A 19,485-nucleotide genomic window follows, 5' to 3' on the forward strand; every position below is an offset into this window, starting at 1 on the left:
GGACCACAGTCCTAGATTAAACAGCAAAGAGCACTAGTGGTGCTCTGAAACAGGACAATGGAAGAGAGTATTGGCAGGCTCATCTACAGCACCAGTAGGGTGTAAAAGCAGTGGAAGGAGATTGGATACTTTCTTCTCTCCTCAGCTCATGCAGGACTCAGGGTATGTTAATTACAAGGATTCTCAAAGATTTCACGGTGATAAGATCTGGGAGAAAGAAATATTTTGAACTAGAACATGGGAATTTCACAAGACAATGCAAGGCCTGTGTCTCACTTGTGTTACATGGTAATTTATTGTAACTCCTGAATGGCCATCTGCTAAGTAGTCTTAGGGAAATAACCTCACAGTTTCAGTCCTTTTGGTGTTTCGATGCCTGTTGGGGTTATGGGTATAAACTAAAAGATCAAACCAAGTTAAACTAGAAATGTGACAGCACGCAAGGCACAGAAACTCCATTTCAGCTGCTGAGCCCATGCTGGCTCAGGGGAGGCAGAAGGTAAAAGCCAAATCCCTCTACATTTCCCAGACAGGTACTGTTGCTGCCAGTGTGGAACTTGGCATTTAATCCCCTACAAGACCAGAGGGCTGTGACATAATTGCCTTCAGTCCTCCTGCCATTTTAATTCCTGGGAGATAAGGAGCAGTCTGCAGCTTGCATCTCAGAGACTCTCTGCCAGCAGCCATAGGACAACACAGCCAGCATGGAGCCAGGCACAGCACTGCCAAGGGATCAAGCCTGGCACTTCAGACAGGGTTACCAGCACAAGCTGCACTGAAGACACTCTGGACCTCGAGAAGAGGCACAAACAGATCAGGTTTGTCTCCAAGGCCAGTTTGCAGGGGTTCTGACATTGCATGTTTTAAAGATTTCTACAATTCTTTGTTAAAATAAAGTTTCCAAGCAGGATCTTTAAACAGTCCATTCCAATACTGGTAACCCAACTTTTCTATAACCCCTGGAGAGGGTAAATGGAACTGTTTAGTTTAGCATTCTTACACAAAAATCAGCCAGCTCAGCTATTTTACAGAAGACAAATTAAAGCTTTAGGCAATCACTACTTATTGAATCCAAGGTGATTTCTAGAACTCTGTCACCACATGCCCTGTAACATGACAAGGCTAATCCACAGGCTGTGCTCTGCCCTCTGTTCTTGCCTTTGTAATGCCTAGATACTGAACACCTCTGTGCCTTGAGTGCAGACCTTCCAGGCAGCAGGTCAGTGCCAGACCCAGTGATTGCCTACCCTGCAGTGCATGAGCAAACCCAAAACATGCACATCTGGCACAAGTTCCACGTGTCCCATCTCGTATTATTACTCCACGTTCAGGTCCTTTGTTACACATCAAAGCTTTCTGCTCCTGAGCAGACCTGTCTTCTCTCTGGCTTATCTATACACAGTGAAAAGACACTGTGCACTGCACAGCTGTTAATGCACTTAGCCCTTCTGTCTAGTTTTATATTTTTTTACCTACTCAAGAATAATAAATTAACTTTAAAAACTGCTTAAGGCATAAGAGGGAACTCTGTTCATTTGTTTGGATGAGATGGAAGGAAGAAATTGAAGTATTCAATAATCCCTGCTTTTTCTCAGCATTATTTCTGTTCAGGCTGAGAACTACAGCTTGATGACAGTGCTTGCATACCCTTGAGTTAAGCCAATTTACTCCCAATGAGAGGAACGAAAAGAGAAATAGTGCAAAGAAGAGAAAAAAAGAACGAATAGCCCAGAGGTTTCGAGAATAGGACACACTTCAGGAAAGCAGGAAGCTGCTTTGCAGCACACTTACTGTTTTTCACAAGGAGTGAGTAATTTGCTTGAGGTGTATCTATACCCCAGGAGTAATTCCACGTTTCATGGGAGAACTGTGAACACAGAGATATTAAAGACTAACAGCACAAGTAAAGGGCAGCTACTAACTGTGGTGATTAAGCTACCAAGAGGAAGTCCCCACAGTGCTGTTAAATCATGATTCAACACCTGAATGTTTGAGATTAACATTACATTTGGATTTAAAGAAAAATAACATGTCTATTCAGCCACTTGAGGTCGTATTTTTAAGTTCTTCACAGTAATCATAAGGGCAAGAAACCTACTGTCTCTTAAAAATGAAGATTTACTCCCACACCAACAACTAGGAGATGCTACTTTAAGGAAGGAAGAAAACAAACACACACAAAGAACCACTATAGTGAGAAAGCAGCAAAAAAAACCATAGCATCTGGCAGCTAGAAATGTGTGACAGAGGATTACAGCAGAAAGGACAAGCATCTCTTAGCAAGGGCAGACACTTGAAAGGGATCATATGGAAGCAGACGTACTATTCAGAAGAGAAAAGGTTCCCCCTAGAGACATAACAGGGAAGAAAAAAAACCCCAGCTCAGCTCAAATCTTCTGATTCCTGGAATTGAAGAGAGCTGTTATGAAAAAATATCTGAAGATTTCCACTATGCCAGCACCCGGTGCCATCTTCCAAACATCTCACCTCTCCTTGCAGCATTTTTCAACTGTCCAAACATACAAACAGGAATAGATTTTCAGTGGCAGGTATCTCTCTGCTTCTACTATTTCTGTGTGCCAGGGCAAAGGAACAAGTGTCACTGCATTACAGGACTCAGATACTTAGGGCAACATATACTTATCATTGTTACCAGTGTGCACCTGCTTTCTCTGCTTACAGATTACAGACTAAAGTGAAATCAAAGACTTTAAAGCATCAGTCATAACTGGTTTTCTTCCAGTTCTACATCAAAGTCCTTTGCCAGTGTCCAATGACAAAATAAATCTCCATCAGTCACGACCAGAAGCCACAGCCTTCTGCTGCTGCAGGGCAAAAGGACCATAGGCTGAAGTTCCTAGAGCCCAGTCATTTTCATTTTAGCTTGGTCACTCTCTTGATCCAGGGTACAAATTTGCTGACCTTTGTGTACACACCGGGTGAATCCTTCCGACCACAGCCATACCCCCAGGAAGTGATGCCCAAGATGATCCAGCGCCCATTTGACCTCTGACACATGAGTGGCCCTCCACTGTCCCCTTGACAGCTGTCCACTCGTTTATCTTCAGAGAGGTTCCCGGCACAAATCATGCGGTTAGTGAACTTCTGCCCGTAGCGGACCTCGCAGTCTTCCCGTGGGAGAAGAGGCACCACCCCCTGCAGCAGCGTTCTTGAATAGGACTTCCCTGGAACAGAACAGACCAGCCAGACTGATTCATGTGCAGACTACAGCAGCGACCTGGAGCAACAGTGCTCCCGACAAAAACCTGTACACTTCATGTCAAGTCTGCAGCACAGAAATACGCTGAGCTCAGCATCTCTGAACCACCAGAACTGCAGAAAACAGTGATGCCAAGCCAGACCACAAAAAAAGAGCTGTAAGATCAAAGATATGGGGAAGAGGTTTGGAGAAAAAGGTTAGATCAAAGGATGAGTCTTACTCCTGGTTCTGCCAACAAGTAACTTGAACCTTATTCAATTTATTTCACCTCTCAGAACCTCCACTTCCTCCTCAGTAAAACAAGGACAGTGTTTTCTCAAGTGAATAAATGCAGTAATAACTGTTAAATGCTCAATCCTCAGAGAAGTTTTAGAAGATGTTTCAGAGGCATTGAAATATTATTCAAAAGGAGCTCACTTCATCTTTGGCCAGATTTGTCTCTATTTGATCAAATCTCTCTATTACCCCAAGGTTGTTCAGAACATGAGGCTCATGTGCTATATTAGAGTATGACCTTTCTGTGCTCAAGGTTTATGTAAGTTCACAAGGTAGTAGGTAACTGCTCCTCTCTTGGAAAGCTGGGTGTTGTGCGTGGGAGGGATTCTAGCCACTAAGCCCTAGCACAGCTTAAGTTAGTTACATGGCTAAGTTGCTCCTTGATCCTCGCCAGACATCCTGAAGTGACATGTGCAACTGGCACAACTGACTCCAAAGGCAAATGTGTACTTGCAGTTAAACAGTTGGGGTAATAGCTAGAGAAAAAGCTGGTAAGGATGGGCAAGTCCCAAGTCAACAGACAAGCTCCTGGGGCTTTTGACAGCAAGTCTTGATAAACATATGGCTTTGCTCCAGTCATAGCAGCCCCAGAAAGGCGTCCCAGCTCTCTTTAACCTAGGAAGCTTCATAGCAATGTGCTCAGTGGACAGGTACAAGCTGGTTTGAATCCAGTGCAGAAACCAGCCTCAGAGCTCATCTGTCCCTGCAGCAATATTGAGGGAGGTTGAGTTTGAGAGATTCCTTCCACCTCACTTCCAAGCCCCACTTCACTACTACAGTATCATGAAGAAGGCAGGAGATCAGGGAAACATGAGGGCTTCCCACAGGCTTGGTATAGCAGCTCTGCACAGGCTCCTTAAGGGGTCTGCTGTAGACAAAAACATGTGCAGAAATGGGAAGAAAGAGAGGACTGTGGCCAGACAGCAGCATTGGTCTCTGCTTCAGAGCGATGTTATGGAAACCAAAGCTTCCACCATGAGCAGACTTGAAAAGCCTCAAAATCAGAAGATGACACAATGGCACAAAAACCACCTCACCTCCCCACTCCTAAACACCACACACTGGCACAGACAATGGAAGCAGTGAGAACACAGCCTTGAGCTGATATAAATTAATGGCTTCTGAACCCAGACTCCTCCACCTTTCTTGCCCCTCAAAGCACCACCACTCACCTGTGTCTCCCCAGCCGGAGATGATACAGGCTTGCCTGTTGATGTCAGACCTCTCTTTCCTGTCGGGCAGGCAGACGGGCAGAACATGGCGATTGAAGGACAGACAGTGCCCTTCTCTGCCCCTCACCCGGACCAGGGCTATGTCATTGTCATTGCTGCCAGCCCAGTAGTTCCTGTGCAGGACAATCCGCTCCACGGGCAGCTCCCTCTCAAACTCATCCTTCACGCCCGTGTGGTAATCGCCCACCCGCAGCAGGTAGCGCCGCACATCAACACCGAACCTGGAGAAAAAGAGACTCAGGATCTCCTACTAAGAGGGAAACAAGTCTCAGTTGCTATGAGACTGAACCATCTCCTCACACCACGCTGATAAATCAGTGCCAGCTGCAGGACCGTGGGACCTCTTTAGCAGATCTGATGGTGCCAGCTGTTGCAGTCAATGGGTGTCCCCAGTCACCATCTATCATGCACAGGACTTTTTTCCTGTTAAGATGGCTATAATAGTTACAACAGGCTTGTGAACTGATCTGTTCACAGTTCTTTTAAAGCACTTAAGAATGGCAAAATGCTGGTTCCTTTTAAGCTGAAAAGCCTCAGAGCTAAAAGGCCAGGTGTAAGCAGTGAAGGATAAAGAAAGTCAATGTTGAGTCATCCCCACAAGTACTCCAAGATCACACAGATCATAACCTGAAGGTCTTGGTTTATAAACTCTGCTCATGTGGTTCCACTGGGCTGGGAGGATAAACTCATATGAGGTTATCTTGTTCATCACTGAGTATCCCTCGGGGCTCCCCACTCCCAAACACACCTTTTGAAGCAGTGGGCTGCAGTCACCACCCAGCAGCTGCTGATCACTGTTGCCCCACACAGCAGACGAGTATCTCGACGAAAACCCTTCAGCCGAAGTGAGGCCTGCCATGGCCAACCACCTCTGAAGGAGAAACAGAGAAATAACAGATGTCACACACATGGGAGCCGTTTTCCTTTCTTCCCATCCACTCTGCCCCATCTGGGCTCAGCTGGTGTGCATTCTTCCCTAGATAAGCCCACTGGTTCAAATCAAGTTCAAAAATCACCAGTGAAAATGCATCAATGTACTCAACATTTGCCAGGCAATTTCCAGAGCCCAATAGAAAGCCAGAATCAGTCTGGCTCTCCCAACAATTACAGGGTAGTACCTGGGAGACTTGTTTCCACCTATGATCCTTTTCTTGCGACGGTGGAGAAGGCGCATCCCACACACACCAGACTCTGGACCTGCACAGCGAAGTTAGAGCAGTTCTGTAGGGACCTTCAGCTTAAGTATCAGCATTGCTGTCACAGAGCCAAATACCATTCACCTTCCCCGAGGGCATTAATCCTCAAGGTAATCGACTGCACTGTGTTGTGCATGTGGAATTCATTGAAGATTTGGTCTCATAGATTTCTGCAGTTTCAGTGGAGGTGCTTACCTGCAGTCTCTATGGTCTTATGCCAAGAATGGGACCTAGACCTACACATATATCATCAGTCCTCTAAATATCAAAGCTTGCTCATGGTTGCAGGGTTCTAAGGAAGGGTACTTTGCTGTGGGGAAGTTCTGCAGGCTCAAAGGCCTGACATGGGTGGAGCTCCTCAGACTAGTCTGGAGCACCCTGTGCTCCTAAGAAGAGACAATGAAAACAAGGAAAAAGTAGGAGATGCAGGACAGGATATGCTTATTTTGTAGGTGCAGTTTCAGCCAGAGACAAGAATGACAGGGAAAAATCATAAAAACATGCAGAGATCCTACAACTGGAGCACCAGGTTCTTGCATAGAAGAAATGGGCATGTCACCTGTTCTTCTGATATCTTGGACCTTCTCTTCCACGTAGTCACAGATCACACCAGCATCCTCACTGTGCCAGCAGCTGTGAATCGTGGTGTCAGACCTGGCACACTGCCCCAGGGTGTGCTCCGTGCCACTGCATTCTATGTTGTCCAGATGGATGGGCCCATGGCCTTCACCAAAATAAGCCATTGCTCTGGCTTTTGCGGTACCACTGCAATTAGAGAGAGGGTGGTTAATCTGCAGTAAGCAGGAGGCAAGTGAACCTGAGGCACCAGCACACTTTAAGAGGAATAATACTTATGTGTCACTGCACACACAGACAGTAGTACAGTGAGAACAGGACCCTACTCCCTCATGCATATGCCAAAACTAAGAAACTAAGCCCTGAGAAACAAGTCCAGAAAGAAGTGCTCCCCCTGAGAGCTGTTTCTATCTGTAGGATGCATGTACCACAGCTCTTACCTGAACCCCAGTTGCCTGCAAACCACTGTGGCATCTCTGTCTGTCCAGTCATCATCACAGACACTGCCCCACTGCCCATTCAGTAACACCTCAACTCGTCCCTCCTTCGTGCTTTCTCCATCCACCAGCCGTATGGGAGGCCCTGAAGGAAAAAACACATGGGTTGCTGCAAGCAAAACCACCAGAAGTGTCAGGTGTCCAAAACTTGGGTTCTACAGAAAAAGATGAATCCCAGACATCAGTAAGCTTAAAACAAAAAGATTAGAAAAAAAAAAGAAAAGGAATAAAGAAGTATGTCTATATGAAGACATTTTACCTCTGTGTTGAATCAGAAGACTACATACATAATAATTTATTTAATACATACTGGAAATCATCAGTGGATCATATTCTGAAAGCTGAGTAAAGAGGAGAACAAGAACAGAAGGAAAGTTATTAACTCCTGAGCCAAGAGTAGACAAGCTTAAACATGCCTGGGAAAGAAATCTATTAAATTATAAAACTATTACAGTACTCTAAGCAAGAGAAGAGTTCTACACTCAGGAAAAACAAAAATATTGGATGTCAACTATTTCAATAACAAATGTCTGACAAACTGGAAAGTCTCCCATAGTAAAGAAAAGGGAGAGTATCGGGCATTATATAAATGAGGACATTATGCTAACTTGAAATACCCTCATAATTTGAATTAAAAGTGTGCCATCCACACAAGGACGTGCAAATTTTCACAACACAGCCTCTTGCATCCAAAGTCCTCTTGTCTTGACAAGGTGTGACACTACTGTAACTACACCAGTTTCCTAAAGGGTCTAGTTAAAGGAGTCCCTTGAAGAAGGGGTCCCTGCATACAAAGGCATCCACTGTCCCTCAGCCCCTCAGGATTGTTTCATAGGCTGCCAACACAACTCTCTCCAGTTTCCATTTATCTGCTGGTCTGGCTGTAGATCTGGTGGAACCACAGCTCTATGGCCCTGCCCCAAGACAGCCAGGGCTCATTCCTCCTCAGAAAGCAGACCCCTCGTTGAAACAGCGCAGGGAAAACTCCCACATCTGCCAGAGCCTCCAAGGGAACAGACACTTTCCCACCATCCAGGGCAAGAGCAAGGTGAGTTACCCAGGCTGCCATCCATGACCGTGTTGCTTTCTGGGGAACAGCGGACTCCCAGATCTTCAGCATGTGAGCAGTCATGCTGTCCCCAGTTGCTGTGGGGACAGTCCAGGAGGGACAGCTCTGTCCCCACACATGCCACGTCATCCAGTAAGATAAAGCCTTGGCCAGCAGCATAGTCCCCTTCAGAGGCCAGGGCAGCAGGACCACTAGAGGAAGGAAACAGAACACAACACAAAATTCATTAAAACTCTAAATGCCACAGAGGGACCCAAGCTCAGACCCAAACAGAAACTCCCCTGCAGAGCTTAACTATGATATTGGAGCCTCCTGACCTGAACCCCTCAGCAACACACAAAATGGCAACCAAGCACCTTCACCTCTCATCAGCTTCATTCCAGTCCATTTTCTAATGTCTGATCAAAGGCACAGTCATAGTACAGAGGGCCAGCAGAGGCTGCTTTGCAGACATGACAGCAGGTACATCAATTTGGGGAGGGACTAGCAGAGAAGGCATCAAAAATATCAATATTTAAATAATTCTACTTCTTTTTATAGGAACCAGTTACCTGGAATTGAAATGCAGAAAGCTGTATAATGGTAATAAACCTTCTAGTAAAGACAGCATTGAAGGATTAAGGTCCAGCCTATCCCAGTGAAGGGTGATGGAATCTAAACCTTGAAATTAGGAAGCACAGACACTACACACGCTCTCTGTCCTACCTGAAGCCCAGCTGCCTGCAGACCACCTGGGCACCAAGGTCTGTCCAGCCATCATCACAAACTGTGCCCCAGTCTCCATTGTAATAAACTTCTACCCTGCCTTCGCTGGGGCTGCGGCCACCAGCCAGCCTGACAGTGCCCTCTGCAAGGGGGAGAGAAGGAAAGGTCAGCACTCTGCAGAGGGGAAAAGAAACAGCCTGTGCACCATTGCTAAGTCTCTGTGCAGCTCATGACCAAAAGAAACCAAAGACACAGGTATCTTTGGGTACTCAAAAAAACAAATGTTCATTGTTCATGAACATGCCCATCTGTCAGGGAAGGATTCACCTCAGCTTTTCCATACCAATCGAACAAAATAATGGGAACGCCCCAAAGTCTGCCTCTGGTCCATTCCCATTTGCTGCTGCTCTCTGCCTCCCCATCTGGCAGCCCTTGTGGGAGCCATACATAGAAGCTCTGCAGAACCCTGAATGAGAGGGTTACCTGCTGAGCCAGCCCCGCAATATGGGGGTACGACCAACCACATCTGACTGGCAGAGCTGTAGATCTGTACCTGTGAAAGGGTCACAGGAGACCCCAGCATCTTCAATGTGGTCACAGTTTTGCTGTCCCCAGTCACTCTTCTTGCACTGGTCAAGTGAGAGTTCATTGCCTGAGCACTGCACTTCATCCAGCAGGATTGGGCCAGATCCCTGCCCATAGTGAGCCCATGACAAGGCTTTTGGGGTCCCACTGCAAACATTACAAACACATATGCTCACTAAGGAAGGTCACAGCCTTGTGCCCTCAGATTCTGCCTTGCACAGGGACTCTCCTGTGCTAGGTCACTGTCCTCCCATAGACCACCCGTGTTCCTGACACAGTGGAGTTGCCATCTGTTAACAGAAATATGTTATTGGAAAGTTTGTAACAAGCCCTTCCAACAAATAACAAAAATGTGCCTGCAACATGAACGGTTCAGACACATGGAGAGTTCTGAGGAAAATGATGTAATATTAGTCTCATTTACAATCTCAGTAACAGGTGAAACTCCCAAAGTTTGAGGGGTCTCAAACCTGAATCATCTATTTTAAATAATCCTGTACCAATGCGATTTTCAAGAATGCTAAGGATAAAACAGCTCCCAAGCATGGAACAGCACGCAGAAGAATGAGGTGCTCTCTCCTACTTTCCCATCTGAAGAGGATAAAGGGTAGTCAGTGAAACTGAAGGTGTTTAAACTCAACCAAGTAAGCAACTGCAGTCCACATATGGAAATCACCATGACAAGTTATCACTGAGGCCAACAAGGTTTGCATTAGGATATGTCTGCCAAAATAATGAACAGGGGTCAACACAAACAATCCTTAGACAGGGATGCACCAACTTTTTTTTTCACAGTATAAATCCATAAAACTGACCGGAATGAAGTATAAAATCCCTTTATAGGATGATCAGTCCAGAATTATCTTTCCCAGAGTTTCTCTGTATCTCCAATAGAAAGGGTTGGTCATACAATGAACGGACACGCTCTCATGTTCTTCATTCTGCTTAATTCTATTGCTACTCCATGACATGCAGCAGGGAAATTACCTGAGTCCCAGCTGTCTACAGACTACTTCAGCATCCCGGTCGTCCCACTGGTCGTCACAGATGGTGCCCCACTTGCCATCGTGGTAAACCTCCACTCGCCCTTCAAAGCTCTCCTTCCCCCCAACAATACGCAGTGGGGCACCTACACCTGTGCTTCAAGAAAGGGAAAGAGAGCACAACAGAACAAGACAGAGACAACACAAATCCAGCAGTTCAGGGTGTAGAACCACTCACTGGCCACAGGAGCTCTTGGGATGCTCTCTTACCACACCCGCCTCCCTAGACCCCCATAAGCTCCCGTGACTGCAGTCCACAGTATGGGGTACTGCTGCTCCAGGGATGGCTCTAACAGGCTGCTGTGGTGACTGGGAGTTTGCTGCCTGCAGACAAAAACCTGGCTTGATAAAAAGGGGATGTGGTCATACACAACAGTCATCTCTCAGTGACTGTAGACATATACGCATTCTGAGTATTTGGGATTGGGAAGGGATAGATAATTTTCCAGTGGAAAGAAGAAAACCACCTACATAGCAAGTAAAAGAAGAACATTTTCCAATTATTTTCTCTCCATAGCTTCATGACCTTAGATTTTACATGTTATCAGCAACACTGATGGAAGAAGCAGGGAGCAAACCTCCCCTGGATATTTACCTTCTGGAGGAACACAAGTTACCGTGGCACTCCCCTGTTTACAAGCTCCTGACACAGCTTCCTGATAGCCACACTGCAGCAGAGCTTTCTCATCCCCATGGCAGTTTGCTGACTGTAGGTGCAAGGGAACAGGCCATGGCCCAGGATGACTTTTCTTCCCAGCTGTGCCGATCTCACTGGTACAGAGAATGCAACAGAGCAATGAAATGCTGTAGCACAGCTTGACTTACAACTTCCCTCAGTGTTGTGACTCTCCAGTCTAGTTGTGACATCTCATTTCCCAGTGTGCCCAGTTGATTGGAAGGGCATAAAGGAGTGGTCACTTACAGTCTAATGGGAAAGCACAAGCAAGAACAAAACACTTCCCACCACCTAACCCTTTTGTGTGCCTACTTACTGCAGAGGAGTTGGTGTAGACAGAAATGGCACCCTCATTTGAGAGCAATGAACAAACCCATCAATAGACTCAAACATCCAAATATCTGATTGACCTTCTTCCTTCTCTGTGGACCTTATCTCCTTGCTTTTTGGAAATTTGAACGTCCAAATCGCAGATACCCAAAGAGGGTTCATACTCTTAAAATTTCTATTAGATCGCTACTGTAAGTGCAGCTGGTGATAGTAAAAAGGGGATGCAATCTCACAGCTTACTCATCACAGTCTGGAGTATGAAGCACAAAATATTGTTTTAAAAAATTCTTGCAAATGTTGATTGGGTTGGGCATAGCCACAGAAAGAAAACAGTAGGAAAGGACCCTGTAAAGTGGAAAACTGGACCACAAAACAAACTCCTTTCCCCCAGCCAACACACTGTGCCGCAAGGACTGTAACCACAGATGATTTTCTTTCAAAAGCCACACAAGCATGTAACTCTTGCAACCAGACTGAGGTTCCCACCTGAGACCTAGTTGCCTGCAGACAACACTGGCATCCCAGTCAGTCCAGTGGTCAGCACAGATGGTACCCCAGAGTCCACTGAAGTACAGCTCCACACTACTATCTTCAGCCAACCGCACAGCACCTTCCAAAAGAGATAAAAAAAATGAAAAACCCAGCTGCTATCTGCTGATGGAAGTTTCAGACCAGCAAGTCTTGGACTTGCATGTAGTTGTGCTGAACTGCACTTGGCTTCTCTCATCTTTGTTTTGCTTGTGCAGGCACTAAAGTGACTTGTATGAACGAGTGTGGGATGTGGCAGCCTCCCAGTTCCAGCAGTGGCTGTTCAGGAGCATGGCTGGTGCTATGCTGGTGCTATGGTTCTTTTCAAAGCCATGGTAATATCAGAAGGAAACTTGGCTTCTGCCACAGCTCCTGGATTCTCCTTCTGCAAAATGGAGGTGATTTTACATGCTACCTTGAAAAAGTGTATGGAAATGACAGGCTCTCTAATTACTTCTGACACTCCACTGATCTATTTCTGTCAACCACTTCACCTGTATGAGTCACGGTTGCTAGAGCAAGATGTTCAGTAACAGCACCTGAATCCTCTTTAATTTCTCTAAGAAAAGCAAGTGCCAGTGTAAATGCCTTCACCACAAATATCTGCCACTGTTTAGACAGCACATCTCCTTGCTCAGTTACATACTTGGAGAAGGACACACCTTCTGTCTGTAGTACCTCAGTGCAGGCACACAGCACCACTACACTTGAATCCTTCCCTTTAACGAAGCCATCTTTAAAACCACATCCACTGGCAAGGGAAAAGACTTTGTCAATTCATTTATTAAACTGGGGCTTCAACTGTTCTGCAAAATGTAGGAAAGGCAAGGAAGGTCAGAAAACATGAGGACATTTTCAAGAATGCTGCATGGCAGCCAGTGCATTAAAAGAGCTCAGCTCTCTTGCTTGCCTCAAAGTAAGCAGCAGTCCTTGTGTCAGCACTGAGGAAGTTTAACACAAGCCTATGACCTACCTTGCTATAGAAGATTTACAAACCTACCCACAGATTTTTTCTTGTTATATTTGAACTGCTACACTTACATGAGGAATGCTCTGATACGGATACTTAAGGAGCAGGAGTGGGTTGTTTTCCACATAACTTAAACTGTTTTCAAAGCGGCATAAGTTAGCAGGGAAAAAAAAAAGTCTCCTTGTATGAGAATAAAACATCCATACAAGGAATTACAGCTACAGCAGCTTAAATCCACCCCCCACTATATACAGACGTTCTTCTCCCACACGGGCTGGCCTCTAGTACTAATTATTTCAACAATTCGGAACAGTTACTGTACTGTGCTTCTTTCACAGGGTGTTCCACCTGCCACTTGCAAGTCTGTGCAGCACACATTTCTGGCTGAGCCCCTGAGCAGTGCTGCCTGGCCACTGGCAGAGACTCACAGCCCTTACCTTGGTTACAGTCACAGTTGGACCAGCCGATGGCCCCTGACGAGAGCCGGTAGAAGCACCAGGGTGTCGTTCCCCCATCTGGGTTCCTGCAGTGGTTGTGGTCCCCCAGGCCACGGTCTGGGTACTGCTGGACATAATCAGGGAACTCTGCCCAGTTGAGGCACTCTGCCCCGGCCTCAGTGACCGCCAGCGAGCCATTGTAATAGCCCAGGGGTCCGACAGCACAGCCGCTGGATGCTGCACACAGGAAGGGAGCTGTTAGCATCACCTAAGGCACCACACACTGAAGTTCAGTGGGGGGGGGTACCAGCTGGTTATCTGAAACACCTCCTGTGTCTGCAGTCCCCATTCATTGCTTGATTTCAGTTCTATCACTCCTCAAGGCAACTGCTCAAAGAATGTTTATAATACTCACTATCTAAACCACAATTTGATCTGAAGTAAAGAACTACTCAGACAGACCTTTGAAAAGTGTTAAATCTGGGCCCAAACATGGACAATTTGAACTGGTTCCCATTACTGTACATCCAATACATGTACTCATTTCGGAGCACCACTTGAGCGTGGTACACTCCACCACTTCCTTCCCCACTTACCTGAATAAGATACTCTCAAATTTGATCCTAGGCTCTTTAGAACATTAATTGCCTGTCCAAATTGAGTGAAAATGAGAAGAGTTTAAAATTAGCTATAATTTCATTCTATAAAGCAGGGCGGTGGGAAATGCCATTGTATTTCATTTTATATATGTTCCCTGCACACATCAGTATCACAAACTGGCTTATCTGAACTTGGCCAATGTATAGGAAGGGAAAGAGAACTTATTCTGGGGAGAAAGCGTAGGTGCCAATGTTCCAGTGGCCATGTGAAATATCTAATGTAAAAATACCAAATAATTAATTTAATATGCTCTTTAACAAAAGAAGAAATCTCTCCATTCATTACCCTGAAATTAAAAGAGGGAAAACAGACCCAGGTTCTGCGTGAGGGTGGACTTTTTACAGCCCATAACAAGGGAAGAGTAGACTGAGAAAGGGACAACAGTTACAGCTCTATTCACTGAATAAACAAAAAGAAGATAACACTTTCAGAAAACCCTTCTGCAGTAAGGACACATGGGGCAAAGAGTAAGGGTAGAAAGAAACTTTGCATCATGTCATTTGCCTCCTAGCCACTGCCAAGCACAATAAGAAGAGGGGGGAAGCGACAGCTGAAGGTTAAATGCAAGGTACAAAATGAGAAGCAGTAGCAGGTAGGTGTCTGGAAAACACACCATATGCTTGGCGTCAGCTGGGACCCTCAGAGGGGGGTGTATGAGAATTCAGTAGGTATTAGAGCAGAGGAAAGGTGAATATGCAAAAAAGACCAAGGCCTTCAGAGAAACAGATGAAAAGAAAAGAATATGTGGGAGGAGCAGGGAACTGCAAGAGCATTAGACACGAAGACACAAAAGTGGTCTGGCCATGTTGGTGAAAGAGATAAACAGACATTGAGGCAACAGAAAAGACTGAAGAAGTGATGGAAAAAAAGGAAGAAGGCCAAGTAGCAGTGGTTCATCATGCCTATGGTCTCAGATCACCACTGCAGGAAAGAATCTGCCCAATGACTGAATTAATAACTTCTTGTTCTTACCTGCACTCTGCAAATGGTTTTGGTTGGGCTGGGATCCCAGGAAAGCCTGGGAAAAGAAGCAGAGCAAAAGCAGAGAGATGATTATCCGATGAAATAAACACGAGCATGTCCTAAAAGCAGCTCAGCTTTTTGCAGCTTTAGGCAAACACACCCTAGTAACCGGTCTCTTCCTTGCTTTCTCCATTGCTCCCCTTCAAATCTAATCATAGCTCTGTCCACTAACAGCAAAATGAATAATTACTGGCCTGCAGAGATTTACTCTAGCACTACCTTACAGGGCTCTGCTTGTTTTTTTTCCAGTAGACTTGGAAGTCTGAGATGCCTATGGAAAGGAAAGCTAGAAGAAAATCATTATTATCAGTAAGAAAAATAACGAATAACCACTTATTCTCTCTCCATTTACAGGATAAGTCATCTATGGCCACAGTAACAGAGATATATCTACATGATAGGATGATGCCCCCAGGATACCTGTTAAAATGGTAATAAACATCTATGTACGAAGCCGGAAACATTTAAAGAAGAAAATCCAACGAGGCTTTTTGAGGATTTTGTTTTTAATACTTGAAAATATGATATGGCTTATGGTATTATCCAAATAGGGTTAAATACCTAAAAGTAAAAAATATGAAACAAAGTCCTCAAAATTCTAGCATCCTGTCTGGACTCAAAACTACATTTCCTCTTATTGGCAGTGTTTTTTGTGGTTATAACTTCACTTTCGGCTGAGAGATAGGGATCTCAACTCAACACCACTACAAAGTGTGCAAGCAAATGCAAGATCTTCACAGACCCAGAGTGAAAAGAAGAAACTGTACGTGTTTCTGCTAGCTCCTTGTAGTTTAATTAGTTTCTAAGTATTTTTAATGAACATTTCTAATACTTTTATATGAACAAAGACTTGTAATTCACAGAGCAGAAGTGTGCAGCTAAAGAATACTAGCTATTGGTAACAATTGTGGTTTTCTTCAAAATGCAGTAATTTTGCCTCTCTCAAATTTGGAATGAAACCAAATCCACTTCTGGAATAAGCAGAGGTAATTCCCACAGAAACCTGACACGAACAACACCTACTCATGTTAGATGACATTTTCAAATCAAGTTTATGAATATCGTCCAGCAGATGTTGACAACCATGGCCAAGCTCCAGCATCACCCTCCAGCAGTCAGAATGTGATACTGCATTTGGAGGATGAATTCCTGACATGGTTCAGAAACAGCAGATCAGGTCTCAGGTGCTTATGCACAAGGGGATGCACAGATAAATCAGCACTTAAATGAAAAATGCTTTTCAGCCAAAAATCCATCTACCTGCATGTATCAGACTGCTGCAAGGCCACATAATGGTTTGTGAACCAACAATACTGAAGGACTTCTCTGAGGATCTCAAAGTTCTTTGCAGAGAGAGGAAAGTGAGCTAAGCTGCACTTTAGTGATTGCACCAAAGGGGTGACTGAGCCACAAAGCAGGTCCCTCAGCTCCTAGTTTTCAATGTACACCTGCACACACAAGTAAACCTGCAGGTGATAGAGGGATGGGTCAGACTAATAACAGGGTATATATGAGAGTCTGAACCCACTCTTTTTGGAGCTGGACCATAAACAAAAGCACTGCAGTCCAAGTAATATATTTCTCTTCTAGTGAAATATTAGTTGCTGCCAGTTCCTGTAGCAGCTTCCAAAACATCCCAACTCTGACCATCACTACCAACAAAATTAAGTGCAAACAGTCTGTGCTGCAGGCATTGCCCCAGGTCGTGTGGCTATAAATCATCTGTCCACAACAGCAAGAGGGGCAATCAGCAAAGAACAGAAACAAAGGATCTCTCCTGCCAGGGTCACTGCAGAGCCTGAGAAACATAGGAAACCCAAGCCAAAGCATCTGCAAGCCCTTGTGCATCCTGCTCTCCTGCTTTGTTTCTTTTTCTGAATTTCATTTGCTCAGTGAAACAAATCCATCCCCAAACCCCCAGCCCTTCCCAGAGACCACAGCTGCCTAGATGCTCCAGAAAACATATTCCAGTAATAACAAGATCCACTTACAGTGAGGATATTAAAAGAGACATGTGACTTCTTACAAGTAGATAGAAAAATAACCACTTCTTACCTCCACACATCTGAGACAGGATAGCAGACTCGAGAGCTCCACCAGGAGCCCGAGTATTTTGGAGATCTCCATCCCTCCTGTAAAAAGTGGGCAGAAGGTTCCTCAAGCATCACATTCTCGTTCAGCTGCCGGGCTCTGCTTTCCCACGCTAGCCCCTCCGCACCGGGGGCAGCAGGATGCCTTTTCCATTTCTACGCAGGGAAAGTGATATAAGGGAAGGGATCAAAGTTCCCAGCAGCATCTTAGAATTTCACTTTCCCTTTCCTTTCCCCATCTCTTCTCCTTGAGTCTTCTCTTCAGGAAGGGGAAAAAGATGGGAGAGAAATAAGGGAGGACAGCACGCCCCAGAATTTACCTAGCGCATCTGAAAGCGGGAGGAGGGAGCGCAGGCGGCGGGGCGCACCCTCAGCCCGCTCCGCTCCCCGCTGTCCCCTCCTCTGCCCAGCCTCCCCCGTGCTCCAGGTACGCGCTTCTCCCAGCGCCAGCCTCCGCCTCCCCAGCGCCCGGGCCGCCGCCCGCTCCTCTCCTGCAGTGCCTCCTTCCCGCAGCTGCCTCTTCCTCCTCTCCCCGCGGCACAGAGGCTGCAGCACGGCGAGGAGCCGGGGCCGTGTCCTACCGCAAAGCCCCCGGCAACAACTGGGGAAGGAAACGGCGTGTGCGCGCACACTTGCCAGAGATTAGACTTCTTGGAAGGAATCTGGACTTTATCCCCCCACCGCTGCCTCCTCGATTACCTGCTTGCAGCTTCCCGAGGTCAGCTCTCCTCATACTTGAAGCCAGGTAAATGGGACCCAGAAAACTTTACGTTAAGCAGCTTCCAGATCTCCCCATGGAAAACCCACAGGTGGCACAGCCTTCTCCAAGGTGCATTCCCAATTTTCAGCCTGCATCTTGCCCCCATGGGTATTGCCTCCAGAGATCTTTTCCATCAAGCTTCTCCTTGACCTTGGGCTTTATTTTCCCTCAATTGGCTAGGATGCTTTCCAGAGGGCTGATCATTATTGTATTACCATGAACAATCCCATGGGGGGGGTAGTGTTTTCAGCTTACTGCTCTTTCATCTGAATTAGGGTCGGAGGCTAAAAGTTTTTAACACTATTAAATCTAAGAAGGGAATTGGCCCATTTGAAGCTGTTCAATCTCAGATTTTTTTTAAACGTTCCCTGTGCTTCTTCTCAGCTCAGTCTAATGGGCATTTCCTATACTTATATTCTGATTTTGGAAGGATTAACTCCTGGTATTCTCTAGCATGAAACATGAAGGTCACCTTAAGAACTGAGCTCACTTCTGGCCAAGTCTGCTAAGTAGCACTTCCAAAATCTTCCGCATAAAAACAAGGAATGGGCTGCTAAAAATCCATTGGCTTGACAAAAAGCCTTTTTTCTTCCTTCACTTATTGCCCATTACTCACTTCACTTGACAGTTTTGTGTTGCCTCATCCTCAGTCAGTCATCAAAGGCAAGGAAATTTCACTACCTGCTGGACCTTTTATAGGAGTTGCTGAGTGGTAGGAAGGAGCTCTTTCTGGAGTGCATTTGGCCAAGAATTACACTCAGTTAATTAGGAGCAAATCTCCTATATCCTGTAGTGAGGGAGGCAGACGATCAGGGCAACAGAGGATGGAAATAGCTTAGATGCAACATCACGCTGTAACTCTCAGGCAGCACTGGTAAAAAAGGAACAAATAAAAATACAGGACTGTGTTGGAATTTAAAACCACTTACTCCAGTGAAAACACAAGGAAAGGATATACTGGAGACACAAACAGAAAATCTACTAGCATTCAGAGCAATTTGCTCCTTCATCAGCAGTAGAAGTTATTGATGCTCCTTCAGAACTCCCTCCCATAAGACACTCACTGTTTAGCCCTGACACACAGGCTCAAAATCTCTAGCAAAAGCCTGCACTGGATTTCTCTCACAGTAGCTTCGAATTTGCTTCCCTCTCAAAAAGCAAGGTTTTCCTAGATAAAGTAATTTCCTAGATAAAGTAATTTTAAAGGAAACACAGGCCAGTGCACCGAAAGCAATAGAAGTCTAAGTCTGTATTCAGTTTTTGGAAGAATGATGAACTGTGGACAGATATAGTGGGGTTTGCAGTTGTCTCCCCTGTGGGGGGTCTTCTTTTGGAACTACTTCCTTCTTGCCAAGACTCCCCTGGTTTTCTGGCACATATAATGACATTTTCTTGAGAGAGGTGGATCTCAGGATTCTCAAAAGCTTCTCATGGCTACATGGCCCTCTCCAAGGCAGAGGAAGAAAAAGAAGGAAATTATACCAATATAACTACGTCAGTTTAGATCGGTAATGTATCTACAGATAAGGTAAAACAGATACTCAACTTCCTTGTATGGGTAAATTTGAAGTAGTTGTAAATATCTAAGTCCACTATTTAACACTAATCACCT

At 45.5% G+C, this 19,485-nt stretch overlaps 1 protein-coding gene across 1 annotated transcript; it reads right to left on the reverse strand.

Annotated features, from left to right (window-relative positions):
* Positions 1 to 490: 490 nt before the first annotated feature.
* On the reverse strand, positions 491 to 18,926 carry LOC103758091 (neurotrypsin). Its single transcript, XM_018069023.3, has 16 exons — positions 18,555 to 18,926; positions 17,079 to 17,269; positions 14,973 to 15,018; positions 13,341 to 13,577; positions 11,892 to 12,015; positions 10,995 to 11,170; positions 10,344 to 10,491; positions 9,325 to 9,503; positions 8,772 to 8,913; positions 8,055 to 8,257; positions 6,941 to 7,082; positions 6,484 to 6,689; positions 5,847 to 5,925; positions 5,477 to 5,599; positions 4,669 to 4,949; positions 491 to 3,185 (listed from the first exon to the last, which is right to left on the reverse strand). The coding sequence occupies exons 2-16, from the start codon at positions 17,148 to 17,150 to the stop codon at positions 2,875 to 2,877; spliced, it is 2,469 nt and encodes an 822-aa protein (XP_017924512.1). The 5' UTR covers positions 17,151 to 17,269; positions 18,555 to 18,926; the 3' UTR covers positions 491 to 2,874.
* Positions 18,927 to 19,485: the final 559 nt, after the last annotated feature.

This window comes from Manacus vitellinus, unplaced genomic scaffold, assembly GCF_001715985.3.
Source record: "Manacus vitellinus isolate BGI_N305 unplaced genomic scaffold, ASM171598v3 scaffold_15_pilon, whole genome shotgun sequence".
Lineage (NCBI taxonomy): Eukaryota > Metazoa > Chordata > Aves > Passeriformes > Pipridae > Manacus > Manacus vitellinus.

Bases quoted from the DNA above. Each gene is read 5' to 3' on its own strand.
- LOC103758091 (XM_018069023.3), bottom strand. From the start codon at position 17,150: ATGGAGATCTCCAAAATACTCGGGCTCCTGGTGGAGCTCTCGAGTCTG. The intron at 11,171-11,891 runs GTGGGAACCTCA...TCTCTGTACCAG, and splicing joins TGCAGGCAACTAGGTCTCAG to TGAGATCGGCACAGCTGGGA. The intron at 9,504-10,343 runs GTAATTTCCCTG...TAATGTTTGCAG, and splicing joins TGTAGACAGCTGGGACTCAG to TGGGACCCCAAAAGCCTTGT.